Source organism: Palaemon carinicauda, chromosome 26, assembly GCF_036898095.1.
Source record: "Palaemon carinicauda isolate YSFRI2023 chromosome 26, ASM3689809v2, whole genome shotgun sequence".
NCBI lineage: Eukaryota > Metazoa > Arthropoda > Malacostraca > Decapoda > Palaemonidae > Palaemon > Palaemon carinicauda.
The window spans coordinates 87,067,405-87,085,506 of record NC_090750.1 but is presented as its reverse complement, the minus strand read 5'-3'; the positions used below and the strand labels follow the sequence as shown (position 1 = coordinate 87,085,506).

At 45.4% G+C, this 18,102-nt stretch overlaps 1 protein-coding gene across 1 annotated transcript in view; it reads right to left on the bottom strand.

Annotated features, from left to right (window-relative positions):
• LOC137620264 (ATP synthase mitochondrial F1 complex assembly factor 1) overlaps window positions 1–18,102 on the bottom strand; it is a 64,973-nt gene that overhangs the window by 22,350 nt on the left and 24,521 nt on the right. The window contains exons 2-3 of the mRNA XM_068350503.1: window positions 16,115–16,299; window positions 892–1,036 (exon numbers count right to left, since the gene is read on the bottom strand). Coding sequence (XP_068206604.1) covers window positions 892–1,036; window positions 16,115–16,281 — 312 coding nt within the window. The 5' untranslated portion in view covers window positions 16,282–16,299. The remainder of the gene's footprint in view (window positions 1–891; window positions 1,037–16,114; window positions 16,300–18,102) is intronic.

Here is an 18,102-nt window from a genome sequence, read left to right as displayed (position 1 = left end):
ATACCTGAGTTTTATTGCAAAGTTTCTAATATAACCAAACATATCATTTCAGTTCTGCATTCAGAGAGAAAATGGGCAATGATCATTTGGTTAAGAATTTTGGTTAAGAAATGGTAACTAACACAACTGGGTAGTGCATTTGCTGCCATTACCCTTGCTTCTACCTTGAATTCAGATGATATTTGACATGAGTTGGAATCCGGTTTTAGTTTTGCTCGTATTTATGTCTGTAACATGGAATACTTCTAAGAAAATGAATATGCACTCCATGCATACTGATTTTCAGTGGTGGAGAATACTCTGCCTCCTTAAAAAGGACCAAACAGCTAACAGTCTCTAGGAAGATGCCTTAAACAAGCCAGGGGTTTTGGTGTGTTAATTCCAAAATTGGATGATCCAGAATATTTTGATCACAATTAATCAAATTAACATTAAGTCAGAGCTGAAGAGACCAGTCTGCACACTGTGGCTGACATGGATCATATAAAATTCTTGATAGTAATACTTCTGTGGTGTGTTCAACCAATGGCACCATGTATTGGATCTACTGTACGCAGTATCACACAGGGAGGGGAGATGATAGAGAGAATGGAGTAGACACTTTTTCATTTTTTATAGAGGGCAGGAAGCCAATGGCTTCAAAAGGTTCATTGATATAAAATCAATTTCATACAAACCTTCACTTTTTTATACAAAGCTATTGCACAGTATATACGATGGAACTTTATGGTCATTGAATATTCGAGACAATACGTGTTAACAAAATATGTGTGCAGGATTTAGGGGTAAAATATACAGTAAAGAAATTTGGGTCATAATTTGCACTCAATAGTTATCTAAAAGGATTATGAGTAGCAATAAAAATGTGAGTCCACAGAATTAATTTCTCACCTTTTGAGGAGCAAATGTATACGCAGCCTTAGGCAATGGTTCTTTGGCCTTTTTAGCTACTTCAGAAAACCCATGGCCTCCAGGTTGACTTTCTTTAATTTCTTTTCCCTTCTCAAATTTGTTAAGGAATTCTTCCGGATTAGTCCTAGAAACAGAAAGAATAAACATTGATTAAAAATATTACATCGAAATTTTCCTCACAATCTGTCACCAGATTATTATTAGTTTTTTTTTTAATGTTGAGCTCTTTGGTTCACAGGCTTTTCCACTGAATTCAAAAGTGTATATAAATATGATATTTTAATTATAAAATAAATTTTTGAATATACTTACCCGGTGAATATATAATAGCTGCAACTCTGTTGCTCGACAGACACATACAGTAAAAACTCGCCAGCGATCGCTATACAGGTTGCGGGTGTGCCCACCAGCGCCAACTGTCGGCCAGATACCACTCTCGATGTAAACAAAGACTCAATTTCTTCTCATCCCACTGCGTCTCTATTGGGGAGGAAGGGAGGGTCGTTTAATTTATATATTCACCGGGTAAGTATATTCAAAAATTTATTTTATAATTAAAATATCATTTTTAAATATTTAACTTAGCCGGTGAATATATAATAGCTGATTCACACCCAAGGAGGTGGGTAGAGACCAGAGTTAAATATGTTTACATCGTATAAGCTAAGAGTTTTTTTATTTCATTTTGACAGTTATCAATATAACAAAACCAAAATAAATAGGTACCTGGTAAGGAAGTCGACTTAGACGATTACTCTGCCTTGTAAGTACGTCTTCCTTACGGAGCCTCGCGATCCTCTTAGGATGCTGACAGACCCCCAGGAGCTGAAGTATCAAGGGCTGCAACCCATACAACAGGACCTCATCAAACCCCTAATCTGGGCGCTCTCAAGAAATGACTTTGACCACCCACCAAATCAACCAGGATGCGAAAGGCTTCTTAGCCTTCCGGACAACCCATAAAAACAACATTAAAAAACATTTCAAGAGACAGATTAAAAGGATATGGAATTAGGGAATTGTAGTGGTTGAGCCCTCACCCACTACTGCACTCGCTGCTACGAATGGTCCCAGTGTGTAGCAGTTCTCGTAAAGAGACTGGACATCTTTCAAGTAAAATGACGCGAACACTGACTTGCTTCTCCAATAGGTTGCGTCCATGATACTTTGCAGAGATCTATTTTGCTTAAAGGCCACGGAAGTTGCTACAGCTCTAACCTCGAGCGTCTTAACCTTAAGCAAAGATCGGTCTTCCTCACTCAAGTGTGAATGAGCTTCTCGTATTAACAATCTGATAAAATATGACAAAGCATTCTTTGACATAGGCAAGGATGGTTTCTTAACCGAACACCATAACGCTTCAGATTGGCCTCGTAAAGGTTTAGTACGGGCTAAGTAGAACTTAAGAGCTCTAACAGGGCATAAGACTCTTTCTAGTTCATTGCCTACGATCTCCGATAAGCTAGGAATATCGAAAGATTTAGGCCAAGGACGAGAAGGTAGCTCATTTTTGGCTAGGAAACCAAGTTGCAGAGAACAAGTAGCTTTTTCTGACGAAAACCCGATGTTCTTGCTGAAGGCATGAAGCTCACTGACTCTTTTAGCCGAGGCTAAGCATAACAGGAAAAGTGTCTTAAGAGTGAGATCTTTCAGGGAGGCTGACTGTAAAGGCTCAAACCTGTCTGACATGAGGAATCTTAGGACCACGTCTAAATTCCACCCAGGAGTAGCCAAACGACGTTCCTTAGAGGTCTCGAAAGACTTAAGGAGGTCTTGCAGATCTTTATTGTTGGAAAGATCTAAGCCTCTATGCCGGAAGACCGAGGCCAACATGCTTCTGTAGCCCTTGATAGTGGGAGCTGAAAGGGATCGTCCTTTTCTCAGGTATAAGAGAAAATCAGCTATTTGGGCTACAGAGGTACTGGTCGAGGATACGGAAACTGACTTGCACCAGTCTCGGAAGACTTCCCACTTCGATTGGTAGACTCTAATGGTAGACGCTCTCCTTGCTCTTGCAATCGCACTGGCTGCCTCCTTCAAAAAGCCTCTAGCTCTCGAGAGTCTTTCGATAGTCTGAAGGCAGTCAGACGAAGAGCGTGGAGGCTTTGGTGTACCTTCTTTACGTGTGGCTGACGTAGAAGGTCTACTCTTAGAGGAAGACTTCTGGGAACGTCTACTAGCCATCGAAGTACCTCGGTGAACCATTCTCTCGCGGGCCAGAGGGGAGCAACTAACGTCAACCTTGTCCCTTCGTGAGAGGCGAATTTCTGCAGTACCTTGTTGACAATCTTGAATGGTGGGAATGCGTAAAGATCCAGATGTGACCAATCTAGGAGGAAGGCATCTATATGTATTGCTGCTGGGTCCGGGACTGGAGAGCAATAGATTGGAAGCCTCTTGGTCAGCGAGGTTGCAAAGAGATCTATGGTGGGTTGACCCCAAGTCGCCCAAAGTCTCTTGCACACATCCTTGTGGAGGGTCCATTCGGTTGGAATTACTTGACCTTTCCGACTGAGACAATCTGCTAGGACGTTCAAGTCGCCCTGGATGAACCTCGTTACTAGGGAGATGCCTCGATCTTTTGACCAGATGAGCGGGTCCCTTGCGATCTCGTACAACGTCAGTGAGTGGGTACCTCCCTGTTTGGAAATGTACGCCAAGGCCGTGGTGTTGTCCGAGTTTACCTCCACCACTTTGCCTCGAAGGAGATTCTCGAAGCTTATCAAGGCCAGATGAACCGCCAAAAGCTCCTTGCTGTTGATATGCATGCTCCTCTGACTCGAGTTCCACAGACCTGAGCATTCCCGACCGTCCAGCGTCGCGCCCCAGCCCAAGTCCGATGCGTCCGAGAAGAGAACGTGGTTGGGTATCTGAACTGCCAGGGGAAGACCCTCTCGTAGGCTGATATTGTCCTTCCACCAAGTCAGACAAGACTTTATCTTTTCGGAAATCGGGATCGAGACCGCCTCTAGCGTCTTGTCCTTTTTCCAGTGAAAAGCCAGATGGAATTGAAGAGGACGGAGGTGTAGCCTTCCTAGCGAGACAAATTGCTCCAGGGATGATAGCGTCCCTACCAGACTCATCCACAGTCTGACTGAGCAGCGTTTTTTCTTCAGCATATTCTGGATGGAGAGCAGGGCTTGATCTATTCTGGGGGCCGACGGAAAAGCCCGAAAAACTTGACTGTGAATCTCCATCCCTAAATACAGAATAGTTTGGGATGGGATCAGCTGTGACTTTTCCAAATTGACTAGGAGTCTCAATTCCTTGGTCAGATCTAGAGTCCAATTGAGATCCTTCAGACAGCGACGACTGGAAGAGGCTCTGAGAAGCCAGTCGTCCAAATAAAGGGAGGCTCGGATGTCCGATAAGTGGAGGAATTTTGCCACATTCCTCATAAGCCTCGTAAACACGAGAGGAGCTGTGGTTAGGCCAAAGCACAGGGCCCGAAACTGGTACACCACATCTTCGAAGACGAATCTCAGAAAGGGTTGGGAGTCTGAGTGAATGGGGATGTGGAAGTAGGCGTCCCTTAGGTCTAGAGAGACCATCCAGTCTTCCTTTCTGACCGCTGCTAGGACTGACTTTGTGGTCTCCATGGTAAACTTCGTCTTTGTGACAAAGACATTCAGAGCACTGACGTCTAGCACCGGTCTCCAACCTCCTGTCTTCTTTGATACTAGGAAGAGACGGTTGTAAAACCCCGGTGATTGAAGGTCCGAGACTTTGACCACCGCTCCCTTCTCTAGCAAAAGAGACACTTCCAGTTTCAGGGCTTGTCTCTTTTCTTCCTCTCTGTACCTGGGAGAGAGATCGATGGGGGACGTCGCTAGAGGGGGTTTGCGTACAAAAGGGATTTTGTACCCCTCTCTGAGCAACCTCACAGATTGTTGATCTGCGCCTCTCTTCTCCCAGGCTTGCCAGAAGTTCTTGAGTCTGGCACCTACTGCTGTCTGAAGTTGCGGGCAGTCAGACTCTGCCCTTAGAGGACTTGGATCCTTTTCTCTTCCCTCTCTTCCCTTCGGCACGAGCACCTCCCCTGCTGGAGGCTCTGCCACGAAAGGGCGGGATAAACCGAGACGCTGGAGTGTCTATCCTAGGTCTGGCAGACAATGCAGGCAAAGGGGGAGCTTTGCGAGCCGAGGACGCAACTAGATCGTGGGTGTCCTTCTGCACTAAAGACAAGGCAATTTCCTTAACCAAGACTTCAGGAAACAGGCACTTGGACAAGGGCGCAAAGAGTAGCTCAGATCTTTGGCATGGCGTCACTCCAGCAGACAGGAAAGAGCATAGAGACTCTCGTTTCTTCAGGACTCCGGATGTGAATGAAGCGGCAAGTTCGTTGGACCCATCACGGACGGCCTTGTCCATGCAGGACATAATGAGTAAGGAAACATCCTTATCAGCAGAAGAGATTTTCCTACTCAGGGCTCCTAAACACCAGTCTAGGAAGTTAAAGACTTCGAACGCCCTAAATATACCTTTAAGAAGGTGGTCCAGGTCCGAGGGTGACCAACAAATCTTCGAGCGTCTCATGGCAAGGCGGCGGGGAGAGTCTACAAGACTTGAGAAGTCGCCCTGGGCAGAGGCAGGAACTCCCAAGCCGAGAACTTCTCCCGTGGCATACCAGACGCTCGATCTAGACGAGAGTTTAGATGGGGGGAAGGCAAATGCTGTCTTCCCTAAACTCCTCTTGGTCTCTAACCAATCGCCTAACAGCCGTAAAGCTCTCTTGGATGAGCGAGAGAGAACGAGTTTAGTAAAGGCAGGCATGGTAGTAGGAACGCCTAAGACAAACTCTGACGGCGGCGAACGAGGAGCCACAGAAATAAAGTGGTCAGGGAACAACTCTTTAAACACAGCCATGACTTTTCTAAAGTCCAAGGATGGTTGAACTGCTTTAGGCTCATCAAGTTCTGAAGGTTGATCCTCAGGATGTGGTTCAGCAACGTCCTCATCTGACAGTTCCTCATCCGATAACTGATGAGAAAACGGCAAAGGTGTGGGCAACGTTTGACTCGCAGAGTCCGGTCGCACTGGTGCATACGTGACGGAGCCGGACGCAGCGTCCTGGAACTGCTGAACAGTCTGGGAACTGTCAACAACCACAGGTGCGCGAGGACGCACCGCGTCCACCCGAGACTGTTTAGACCGTCTGGGTTGTGCAGTCAACACCTTACCGGGTTGCACAGGTTGACGCACCGCGTCAAAACAAGTCAACTCTGATGGTTGATGAACGTCCTGAACGTCACCAATCACATCAGTGCGTTGCCTAACGTCAACGTGCGGCTGGAAATCCACACTGGGTCGCATCAGTGGAGGTACTACCCCAACTGGTTGACGCGAGAAAGCTACCTCAACGTCAACAGGACGCACAACAGACCGCTTGGATGGTTGATGGCCAGTAGGTTCAACGGAAACCTTCTCCGCATTGTAGTCCTCCATCAAGGACGCAAGCTTGGACTGCATGTCTTGCAGTAACACCCATTTAGGGTCTACGGAAGCAGGTGCGGTAACAGACGGGGTGAGCGACTGGGACGGCACAACTTTGCCTCTCTTAGGCGGCGAGCAGTCATCAGATGACGGCAACGGGTCCGAACTGTCCCAGTGGCTACAACCGGGACGTTGGACTTGTCCTGAAGGGACCGACTTACGCTTTAAAGGTCTGGAGACCTTGGTCCAAGGTTTCTTACGAGAAACACCTTCGGACGACGAGGTAAAAATGGGCTCTCTCGTCTTACGTTGGTAGGGGCGATCTTGGAGAGACACGCCTGATACCATAGAGGGAACGTCTGTTCGCTGATCAAGGCCTCTCGAACCCATGAGTCGTACGACATTGCTTCTCCCCTGGGCTTGGGAGCTTGCAAGAGGTCCCGGACTAGGTGGACGACAGGCACGAACAGACGAACCCTCGAGTGCAACACTGTTCACAACACTTTGAGAAACACTAGGCACTTTAACACTTTCCACCGAGGCACTTTGGCACTTTAGTTCCTTTACGTCCGCCATGAGTTGATTTCGGTCACTTGCTAAGGCCTCAACTCTCTCCCCCAAGGCATGAATAGCACGCATCATGTCTTGCATCGACGGTTCCTGAGTGCTAGGAGGGGGGTTAGGAACAACCACTACAGGGGAAGGATTAGGTTCAGGGGCATGTGGAGAGGAAAAATCTACCGACCTAGAAGAACTTCTCCTTACCCTATCTCTCTCTAGTCTGCGTGTATATTTATCAAATTCGATAAAATCGAATTCCGAAAGGCCCACGCATTCCTCACACCGATCTTCCAATTGACAGGTTTTACCCCGACAATTGGAACAAACAGTGTGAGGGTCGAGAGAAGCCTTTGGAAGACGCCTATGACAGTCCCTAGCATTACATTTTCTGAACTTGGGAACTTGTGAAGGGTCAGCCATTTTGAATTAGTCAAGGGAAAATTCCAAAAAAAAACGATCTAAGTCATCAACAAATAATCCGATCCAAAAAAGAGTTCAAGGATTTATTTGAAGAAAAAACACCTGTACTGCGAAAGCTCAAACCAAATTAAAGTACTTCACCAAATATGATGGGAAAAACTCCAGGTTCAACAGCGAGTAAAGTACGTCTTGTCGACACGTCGACAGAGAAGAAATTGAGTCTTTGTTTACATCGAGAGTGGTATCTGGCCGACAGTTGGCGCTGGTGGGCACACCCGCAACCTGTATAGCGATCGCTGGCGAGTTTTTACTGTATGTGTCTGTCGAGCAACAGAGTTGCAGCTATTATATATTCACCGGCTAAGTTAAATATTTAAAAATACAAATTTACTCCTACAAATATGAGACAGCTTTTCAATTCAATCATCTTTGCATTTGATGAGCAGACCAGCTAGGAATATTAAGAAAATAGAAAAAAAAATATAATAAAACAGTTTAACCAAACATGTGTGTTCCATTTATAGATCTTCATAAAGATGGCTCAAAAGGATATATAGTAGTTTCAAATTATGCAAAAATTTGAGGTGGATAAAAGTAAACCAAGTAAATTTGTTGTTCAGGCAAAGGCCGAAGGGAACTGATGACAAGTAAAATGCATAGAGCCAAGATCATTCAGCCCCACTGATAGTGAATCACAAAATGCATGCTTCAAGAAGCAACTGCATGAAAAAAAATTTATACTTTTTTAAGTGTAGGAGGTATCTATCTGGTGTGAATTTGATCTTCATTTCTTTACAAAACCACTGAGTTTCAAACTTCAATCTCACTCTGACATCTTTGAGGTTAAAAAATGGAGGAAGCCAAGAACTTATAAGTAAGGCCGTACCTTGTAAATTTGAAACCAAACTTTTATGTAGCCATACAAGTATTTCGTAATTCTTACTTTTACTATGGTCACATCACTTTGAAATATCATCATAAAGCAATAAGTACTGTATAAAGGAGCCCACAATATAGTATACCATTTATAAACTTTCAGGGTTTGCTCAAAGGCTCTGTAATCAAAGAGGTAAAAATAGTCAACTAGTAGTTAAATAAATTGAACTGCTAAGTGTGAATTATTATCAAATAGTCTAACCATAGCTAGGTGGGAAAGGTAAAGTGAACTTACTATAATAAAAGAAAGCAAAATACTGCAAGTCTAAAGGTCATGGCAAAGAACTTCAATACCAACTACAATCCAAAGGAAGGAAAATCGCTGAAGTTAAAGGGGGATTTCCAACCTAGATAATAAAACCAGATGAGATTAAACACCATAGAGCCAAGGCAATATGTGCCTAAATCATTCACATACTGTACCAACCATCCAAAGGATATACTACTGCTTATTTCCTTTCCTCAAAGGGATATTTTCCTTGTTGGAGCCCTTGGGCTTATAACATCCTGCTTTTCCAACTATGGTTCTAGCTTAGCTAGTGGTGTTAATAAACATAATAATAATAATAATAATAATAATAATAATCATAATAACAAAAATAATAATAATATTAATAGAAGTTTAGGCCTAACACTGTTAAAGGACTGCTCAAAAAATTGAAAAAGAGTTTTAACTACTCTAGTTAAAAGTTTCCAGTCATTGCATGGGTAGATGCTACAAAATAACTGGGGAGTCAGCCAATCCCGGCCAGTAACTACCAGCTACCTGTTTCCATCTCGCTTTACAAGTTTAATTGACGCATTCTCCAGATTTGCCGATATTATTATCATTATTACTAGCTAAGCTGCCAACCTAGTTGGAAAAGCAAGATGCTATAAGCCCAAGGCTCCACCAGGGAAAAATGATATTTTAATTATAAAATAAATTTTTTAATATACTTACCCGGTGAATATATAATAGCTGCAACTCTGCGGCTCGACAGACAACATACTTAAAAAAATCGCGAGCGATCGCTATGCAGGATGCGGGTGTGCCCACCAGCGCCAACTGTCGGCCAGATACCACTCTCGGATGTAAACAAAACCTTCAATTCTTCTCGTCCCACTGCGTCTCTATTGGGGAGGAAGGGAGGGTCGTTTAATTTATATATTCACCGGGTAAGTATATTCAAAAATTTATTTTATAATTAAAATATCATTTTTAAATATTTAACTTAGCCGGTGAATATATAATAGCTGATTCACACCCAAGGAGGTGGGTAGAGACCAGAGTTAAATATGTTTACAGCGTATAAGCTAAGAGTTTTTTCATTTTGACAGTTATCAATATAACAAAACCAAAATAAATAGGTACCTGGTAAGGAAGTCGACTTAGACGATTACTCTGCCTTGTAAGTCTGTCTTCCTCACGGAGCCCAGCGATCATCTTGGGATGCTGACAGACTCCCAGGAGCTGAAGTATCAAGGGCTGCAACCCATACAACAGGACCTCATCAAACCCCTAATCTGGGCGCTCTCAAGAAATGACTTTGACCACCCGCCAAATCAACCAGGATGCAAAAGGCTTCTTAGCCTTCCGAACAACCCATAAAAACAACATTAAAAAACATTTCAAGAGACAGATTAAAAGGATATGGAATTAGGGAATTGTAGTGGTTGAGCCCTCACCCACTACTGCACTCGCTGCTACGAATGGTCCCAGTGTGTAGCAGTTCTCGTAAAGAGTCTGGACATCTTTCAAGTAAAATGACGCGAACACTGACTTGCTTCTCCAATAGGTCGCGTCCATGATACTTTGCAGAGATCTATTTTGCTTAAAGGCCACGGAAGTTGCTACAGCTCTAACCTCGTGCGTCTTAACCTTAAGCAAAGATCGGTCTTCCTCACTCAAGTGTGAATGAGCTTCTCGTATTAACAATCTGATAAAATATGACAAAGCATTCTTTGACATACGTAAGGATGGTTTCTTAACCGAACACCATAACGCTTCAGATTTGCCTCGTAAAGGTTTAGTACGAGCTAAGTAGAACTTAAGAGCTCTAACAGGGCATAATACTCTTTCTAGTTCATTGCCTACGATCTCCGATAAGCTAGGAATATCGAAAGATTTAGGCCAAGGACGAGAAGGCAGCTCATTCTTGGCTAGGAAACCAAGCTGCAGAGAAAAAGTGGCTTTTTCTGACGAAAACCCGATGTTCTTGCTGAAGGCATGAAGCTCACTGACTCTTTTAGCCGAGGCCAAGCATACCAGGAAAAGAGTCTTAAGAGTGAGATCTTTCAGGGAGGCTGAATGTAAAGGCTCAAACCTGTCTGACATGAGGAATCTTAGGACCACGTCTAAATTCCACCCAGGTGTAGCCAAACGACGTTCCTTAGAGGTCTCAAAAGACTTAAGGAGGTCTTGCAGATCTTTATTGTTGGAAAGATCTAAGCCTCTATGCCGGAAGACCGAGGCCAACATGCTTCTGTAGTCCTTGATCGTAGGAGCTGAAAGGGAGCGAACTTTTCTCAGGTATAAGAGAAAATCAGCAATTTGGGCTACAGAGGTACTGGACGAGGATACGGAAACTGACTTGCACCAGTCTCGGAAGACTTCCCACTTCGATTGGTAAACTCTAATGGTAGAAGCTCTCCTCGCTCTAGCAATCGCACTGGCTGCCTCCTTCAAAAAGCCTCTAGCTCTCGAGAGTCTTTCGATAGTCTGAAGGCAGTCAGACGAAGAGCGTGGAGGCTTTGGTGTACCTTCTTTACGTGCGGCTGACGTAAAAGGTCTACTCTTAGAGGAAGACTTCTGGGAAAGTCTACTAGCCATCGAAGTACCTCGGTGAACCATTCTCTCGCAGGCCAGAGGGGAGCAACTAACGTCAACCTTGTCCCTTCGTGAGAGGCGAATTTCTGCAGTACCTTGTTGACAATCTTGAATGGTGGGAATGCGTAAAGATCTAGGTGTGACCAATCTAGGAGAAAGGCATCTATATGTATTGCTGCTGGGTCTGGGACTGGAGAGCAATAGATTGGAAGCCTCTTGGTCAACGAGGTTGCAAAGAGATCTATGGTGGGTTGACCCCAAGTCGCCCAAAGTCTCTTGCACACATCCTTGTGGAGGGTCCATTCGGTTGGAATTACTTGACCTTTCCGACTGAGACAATCTGCTAGAACGTTCAAGTCGCCCTGGATGAACCTCGTTACTAGGGAGATGCCTCAATCTTTTGACCAGATGAGCAGGTCCCTTGCGATCTCGTACAGAGTCAGTGAGTGGGTACCTCCCTGTTTGGAAATGTACGCCAAGGCCGTGGTGTTGTCCGAGTTGACCTCCACCACCTTGCCTCGAAGGAGACTCTCGAAGCTTATCAAGGCCAGGTGAACCGCCAAAAGCTCCTTGCTGTTGATATGCATGCTCCTCTGACTCGAGTTCCACAGACCTGAGCATTCCCGACCGTCCAGCGTCGCGCCCCAGCCCAAGTCCGATGCGTCTGAGAAGAGAACGTGGTTGGGTTTCAGAACTACTAGGGGAAGACCCTCTCCTAGACTGATATTGTCTTTCCACCAAGTCAGACAAGTCTTTATCTTTTCGGAAATCGGGATCGAGACCGCCTCTAGCGTCTTGTCCTTTTTCCAGTGAAAAGCTAGATGGAATTGTAGAGGTCGGAGGTGTAGCCTTCCTAGCGAGACAAATTGCTCCAGGGATGATAGCGTTCCTACCAGACTCATCCAATTCCTGACTGAGCAACGTTCTTTCTTCAACATCTTCTGGATGACGAGCAGGGCTTGATCTATTCTGGGGGCCGACGGAAAAGCCCGAAAAACTGGACTGTGAATCTCCATCCCTAAATACAGAATAGTTTGGGATGGGATCAGTAGGGACTTTTCCACGTTGACAAGGAGTCCCAATTCCTTGGTCAGATCTAGAGTCCAATTGAGATCCTTCAGACAGCGATGACTGGAAGAGGCTCTGAGAAGCCAGTCGTCCAAATAAAGGGAGGCTCGGATGTCCGATAAATGGAGGAATTTTGCCACATTCCTCATAAGCCTCGTAAACACGAGAGGAGCTGTGCTTAGGCCAAAGCACAGGGCCCGAAACTGGTACACCACATCGTCGAAGACGAATCTCAGAAAAGGTTGGGAATCTGAGTGAATGGGGATGTGGAAGTAAGCGTCCCTTAGGTCGAGAGAGACCATCCAGTCTCCCTTTCTGACCGCTGCTAAGACTGACTTTGTGGTCTCCATGGTGAACTTCGTCTTTGTGACAAAGACATTCAGAGCACTGACGTCTAGCACCGGTCTCCAACCTCCTGTCTTCTTTGATACTAGGAAGAGACGGTTGTAAAACCCCGGTGATTGAAGGTCCGAGACTTTGACCACCGCTCCCTTCTCTAGTAAAAGAGACACTTCCAGTTTCAGGGCTTGTCTCTTTGCTTCCTCTCGGTACCTGGGAGAGAGATCGATGGGGGACGTCGCTAGAGGAGGTCTGCGTACAAAAGGGATTTTGTACCCCTCTCTGAGCAACCTCACAGATTGTTGATCTGCGCCTCTCTTCTCCCAGGCTTGCCAGAAGTTCTTGAGTCTGGCACCTACTGCTGTCTGAAGTTGCGGGCAGTCAGACTCTGCCCCGCGAGGACTTGGATCCTTTCCTCTTTCCTCTCTTCCCTTCGGCACGAGCACCTCCCCTGCTGGGGGCTCTGCCACGAAAGGGCGGAATAAACCTGGACGCTGGAGTGTCTATCCTAGGTCTAGCAGACAAGGCAGGCAAAGGGGGAACTTTGCGAGCCGAGGACGCAACTAAATCGTGGGTGTCCTTCTGCACTAAAGACAAGGCAATTTCCTTAACTAAGACTTCAGGAAACAAGCACTTAGACAAGGGCGCAAAGAGTAGCTCAGATCTTTGACATGGCGTCACTCCTGCTGATAGAAAAGAGCACAGAGACTCTCGTTTCTTTAGGACTCCTGACGTGAATGAGGCGGCAAGTTCGTTGGATCCATCGCGGACGGCCTTGTCCATGCAGGACATAATGAGTAAGGAAACATCCCTATCGGCAGATGAGATTTTCCTACTCAGGGCTCCCAAACACCAGTCCAGGAAGTTAAAAACTTCAAACGCCCTAAAGATGCCTTTAAGAAGGTGGTCCAGGTCCGAGGATGACCAACAGATCTTCGAGCGTCTCATGGCAAGGCGGCGGGGAGAGTCTACAAGACTTGAGAAGTCGCCCTGGGCAGAGGCAGGAACTCCCAAGCCGAGAACTTCTCCCGTGGCATACCAGACGCTCGATCTAGACGAGAGTTTAGATGGGGGGAAGGCAAAGGCCGTCTTCCCTAAACTCCTCTTGGTGTCCAACCAATCGCCTAACAGCCGTAAAGCTCTCTTGGATGAGCGAGAGAGAACGAGTTTCGTAAAGGCTGGCATGGCAGCAGGAACGCCTAAAACAAACTCAGACGGCGGCGAACGAGGAGCCACAGAGATAAAGTGTTCAGGGAACAACTCTTTAAAAACAAGCATGACTTTTTTAAAGTCCATAGATGGTGGAACTGCTTTAGGGTCATCTAAATCTGAAGGCTGATCCTCAGGCTGTGGTTCAGCAACGTCCTCATCTGAAAGTTCCTCATCTGATAACTGATGAGAAAACGGCAAAGGGGTAGGCAACGTATGACCCGCAGCGTCCGGCCGCACTGGTGCATACGTGACGGAGCAGGACGCAGCGTCCTGAAACTGCTGAACAGTCTGGGAACTGTCAACAACAACAGGTGCGCGAGGACGCACAGCGTCCACCCGAGACTGTTTAGACCGTCTGGGTTGTGCAGTCAACACCATACTGTGTTGCGGAGATTGACGCACCGCGTCAAAACAAGTCAACTTTGATGGTTGGTGAACGTCCTGAACGTCACCAGTCGCATCAGTGAGTTGCCTAACGTCAACGTGCGGCTGGAAATCCACACGGGACCGCATCGGGGGAGGTACAACCCCAACTGGTTGACGCGAGAAAGCTACATCAACGTCAACAGGACGCACAACAGAACGCTTGGAAGGCTGACGGCCAGTATCTCCATGAGAAAAACGGCTAGGTTCAACTGAAACCTTCTCTGCGTTGTAGTCTTCCATAAGGGACGCAAGCTTAGACTGCATGTCTTGCAGTATCACCCATTTAGGGTCTACGGAAGCGGGTGCGGTAACAGACGGGGTTAGCGACTGAGACGGCACAACTTTGCCTTTCTTAGGCGGCGAGCAGTCATCAGATGACGGCAACGGGTCCGAACTGTCCCAGTGACTACAACCGGGACGTTGGACTTGTCCTGAAGGGACCGACTTGCGTTTCATAGGTCTAGAGACCTTGCTCCATGGTTTCTTACGTGAAATGCCTTCGGACGACGAGTTAAAAATGGGCTCTCTCGTCTTATGGTAGGGGCGATCTTGACGAGATACGCCTGATACCAAAGAGGGAACGTCTGTTCGCTGATCAAGGCCTCTCGAACCCGTAAGTCGTACGACATTGCTTCTCCCCTGGGCTTGGGAGCTTGCAAGAGGTCCCGGACTAGGTGAACGACAGGCACGAACAGACGAACCCTCGGTCGCAACACTGTTCACAACACTTTGCGTAACACTAGGCACTTTCCCACTTTCCGCCGTGGCACTTTGGCACTTGAGTTCCTTCACGTCCGCCATGAGTTGATTACGGTCACTTGCTAAAGCCTCAACTCTCTCCCCCAAGGCATGAATAGCAAGCAACATGTCTTGCATAGACGGTTCCTGAGTGCTAGGAGGGGGGTTAGGAACAACCACTACAGGGGAAGGATTAGGTTCAGGGGCATGTGGAGAGGAAAAATCTACGGACCTAGAAGAACTTCTCCTTACCCTATCTCTCTCTAGTCTGCGTGTATATTTATCAAATTCGATCCTATCGAATTCCGAAAGGCCCACGCATTCCTCACATCGATCTCCCAATTGACAGGTTTTACCCCGACAATTGGAACAAACAGTGTGAGGGTCGAGAGAAGCCTTTGGAAGACGCCTATTACAGTCCCTAGCATTACACTTTCGAAACTTAGGAACTTGAGAAGGGTCAGCCATTTTGAATTAGTCAAAGAAAATTCCAAAAACAATCTAAGTCATCAACAAATAATCCGATTCAAAAAAGAGTTCAAGAGTTTATGTTGAAGAAAAAACACCTGTACTGCGAAAGCTCAAACCAAATTAAAGTACTTCACCAAATATGATGGGAAAACTCCAGGTTCTACAGCGAGTAAAAGTACGTCTTGTCGTCAACGTCGACAGAGAAGAATTGAAGGTTTTGTTTACATCCGAGAGTAGTATCTGGCCGACAGTTGGCGCTGGTGGGCACACCCGCATCCTGCATAGCGATCGCTCGCGAGTTTTTTAAGTATGTTGTCTGTCGAGCCGCAGAGTTGCAGCTATTATATATTCACCGGCTAAGTTAAATATTTAAAAATAGCCCAGTGAGGAAAGGGAATAAGGAAATAAATAAACGATGTGAGAAATAGTGAACAATTGAAATAAAATATTTTTAACACAGTAACATCATCAAAAGGTATTTCATATATAAACTATAAAAAGACATGTCAGCCTGTTCAACATAAAAATATTTACTGCAAGTTTGAACTTCTGAAGTTCTAGTGATTCAACTATCAGATTAGGAAGATCATTCCACAACTTGGTCAAACCTGGAATAAAACTTCTTGAATACTGTACTGTGTAGTATTGAGCCTCATGATGTAGAGGATGAAGAATTGTATTTGTATTGGAACAAACACATTTCTAGGAAATTACATGTATGAAAAGTGTATGGCATTCTCCATTTTCCCAATTTCACCCATAAATAAATATATTTTTATTCATACTTACTTCTGGTATTTAGCAATTTTCCCAGCATACTTTTCAAAGTATGGATTCTTTTCCAATTCTTCTATGGCCTTAACCATTGCATAACTGGAAGTACTAACTGGTCGTTCACTCATTGTAATTGATACTCTTCTAACTATGGATCCAATACGAAGTCTTGTAATATTCATACCAAAAATTTAAGAGACCTGGAAATAAAGAGAAAAATCAAATTAATGGAATTTTAATAATAAAATCTATGATTTCTTTACTCACCTGAGATTCCTACTCAAAGCTCATGAAGTGTCAAAATCTATTGTAAATTCAATAATATCTTAACATCACTAATCTGTAGGGGGCAGGGGGAGTGATATTAACCTTGGGTAACTACAAAATGAAATGATTTTATTATCAAAATTCCATATATTTCTACACCTGAGGTTCATATTGCCGAATACTGTACATTACTATACTCAAGGAAGCAAGGGAAAGGGATCAATCAGATCAAATACCCTAACCAGCCAAGCAGCTAAGACACTTCAACACATGAGAAGCTGAACGGTTCCCACTGAACCCTAGACAGAATTCAAGCAACACCACATAAATACGGACTGAGAAATACTAACAAAGTTGTACCTCAGGTTATGGATAACTTTGAATACGAAAATACAAATTTCAACTGAGTTACGAGTATGTACTGCATCAGTCTGCAAGCAAAATATTAAAGCCGTATAGGCTTTTTTCATGGACAAATACTAAAGAGACTGGCACACCGTGCGCAGAAATCAGTTACACAGTATCGATACACCACCTACGGGGCTAACTCGGTTAGAGAAACATGTTTCACTTGCCAGAACATAGGAGCAATGAGATAATGTTTAATTGCGAGCGAGCATATGGCAGAGCAAAAAATGACAAATTCGAAGATAATTTGTATTTTTCCTAACCATACAAACCTTAGCTATTTACAAAGGGTTATTACTTTTAGCGTAGCTGAAATGGCGAGCCATTAGAATTTAACGAGGGTGTATTACCCCCGCGCTAGTTAGCGGGGGGGTAGGGGAGTGGTAGCTAGCTACCCCTCCTCCCCCTCACACACAGGTGAATACTCACTTTCACTTAGAGGTAGGACTTGTCTTGGGGGACAGGGCTGGCGGGCAAATATGTGTAAATAGCTAAGGTTTGTATGGTTAGGAAAAATACAAATTATCTTCGAATTTGTCATTTGTTCCGTAACCGAAATACAAACCACGCTATTTACAAAGGGTGACTTATCCCTTAGGAAGGGTGGAAAGTCCCCAGCCATACTGGCTTTGGCTTTACCCGGGGACTCAGAATCCGAGTGAGTCGCACTCGAGAAAAGGAGTCCCTGCACCTCACAAGTTCCTTGCACCGCAAGGAACCATGTGGCCTACGTAAGCTTGTGTGTGAAGGAAGAAGTGTGACCCGTCCTAGGCAGTTGACCTGGAGTTCCAGAAGGAACTCTGGGTTAGGACGTTCCCAATACCACCTCGTCAGGGTATGGGGGACGCGACAGTATTGACTCAATACTCGGAACACAAGGAAGCATGGTTTACCTGCAGAGGTTCGAGGTCAGCTATGCAGAGACCAGGATGCTGCTTCCCCGTAGAGGGGATGATGAAGAAAGAAGTAAGGGCCAGACATACTTCTTTCGTTCATGCAGACTAAAACCTGATAACAATGCCCTCAACCTTCTGCTACCTGTCCAAAAAGGAGCCTGAGGTTAGACCAGCTGTTGTGTAGCCACCACAGAGCGATAGAAAACGTATCGAGACTCCTGTGGGTCACGCCCTGCAGGAAGCGGGCTGCGAAGGTCATCAGACGCTTCCAGACTCCAGCTTGTAGCACCTGCGTCACAGAGTAGTATTACTCGAAGGCGAGGGACGTTGCGATGTATCCAACATCGTGCTGTAGGGCGACGTGACGGGGGAGGGTCTGAAGACAGGTCGAGATGAATGTCCTTGAGTCCGGGCTGAAGAGGTATACTGGTG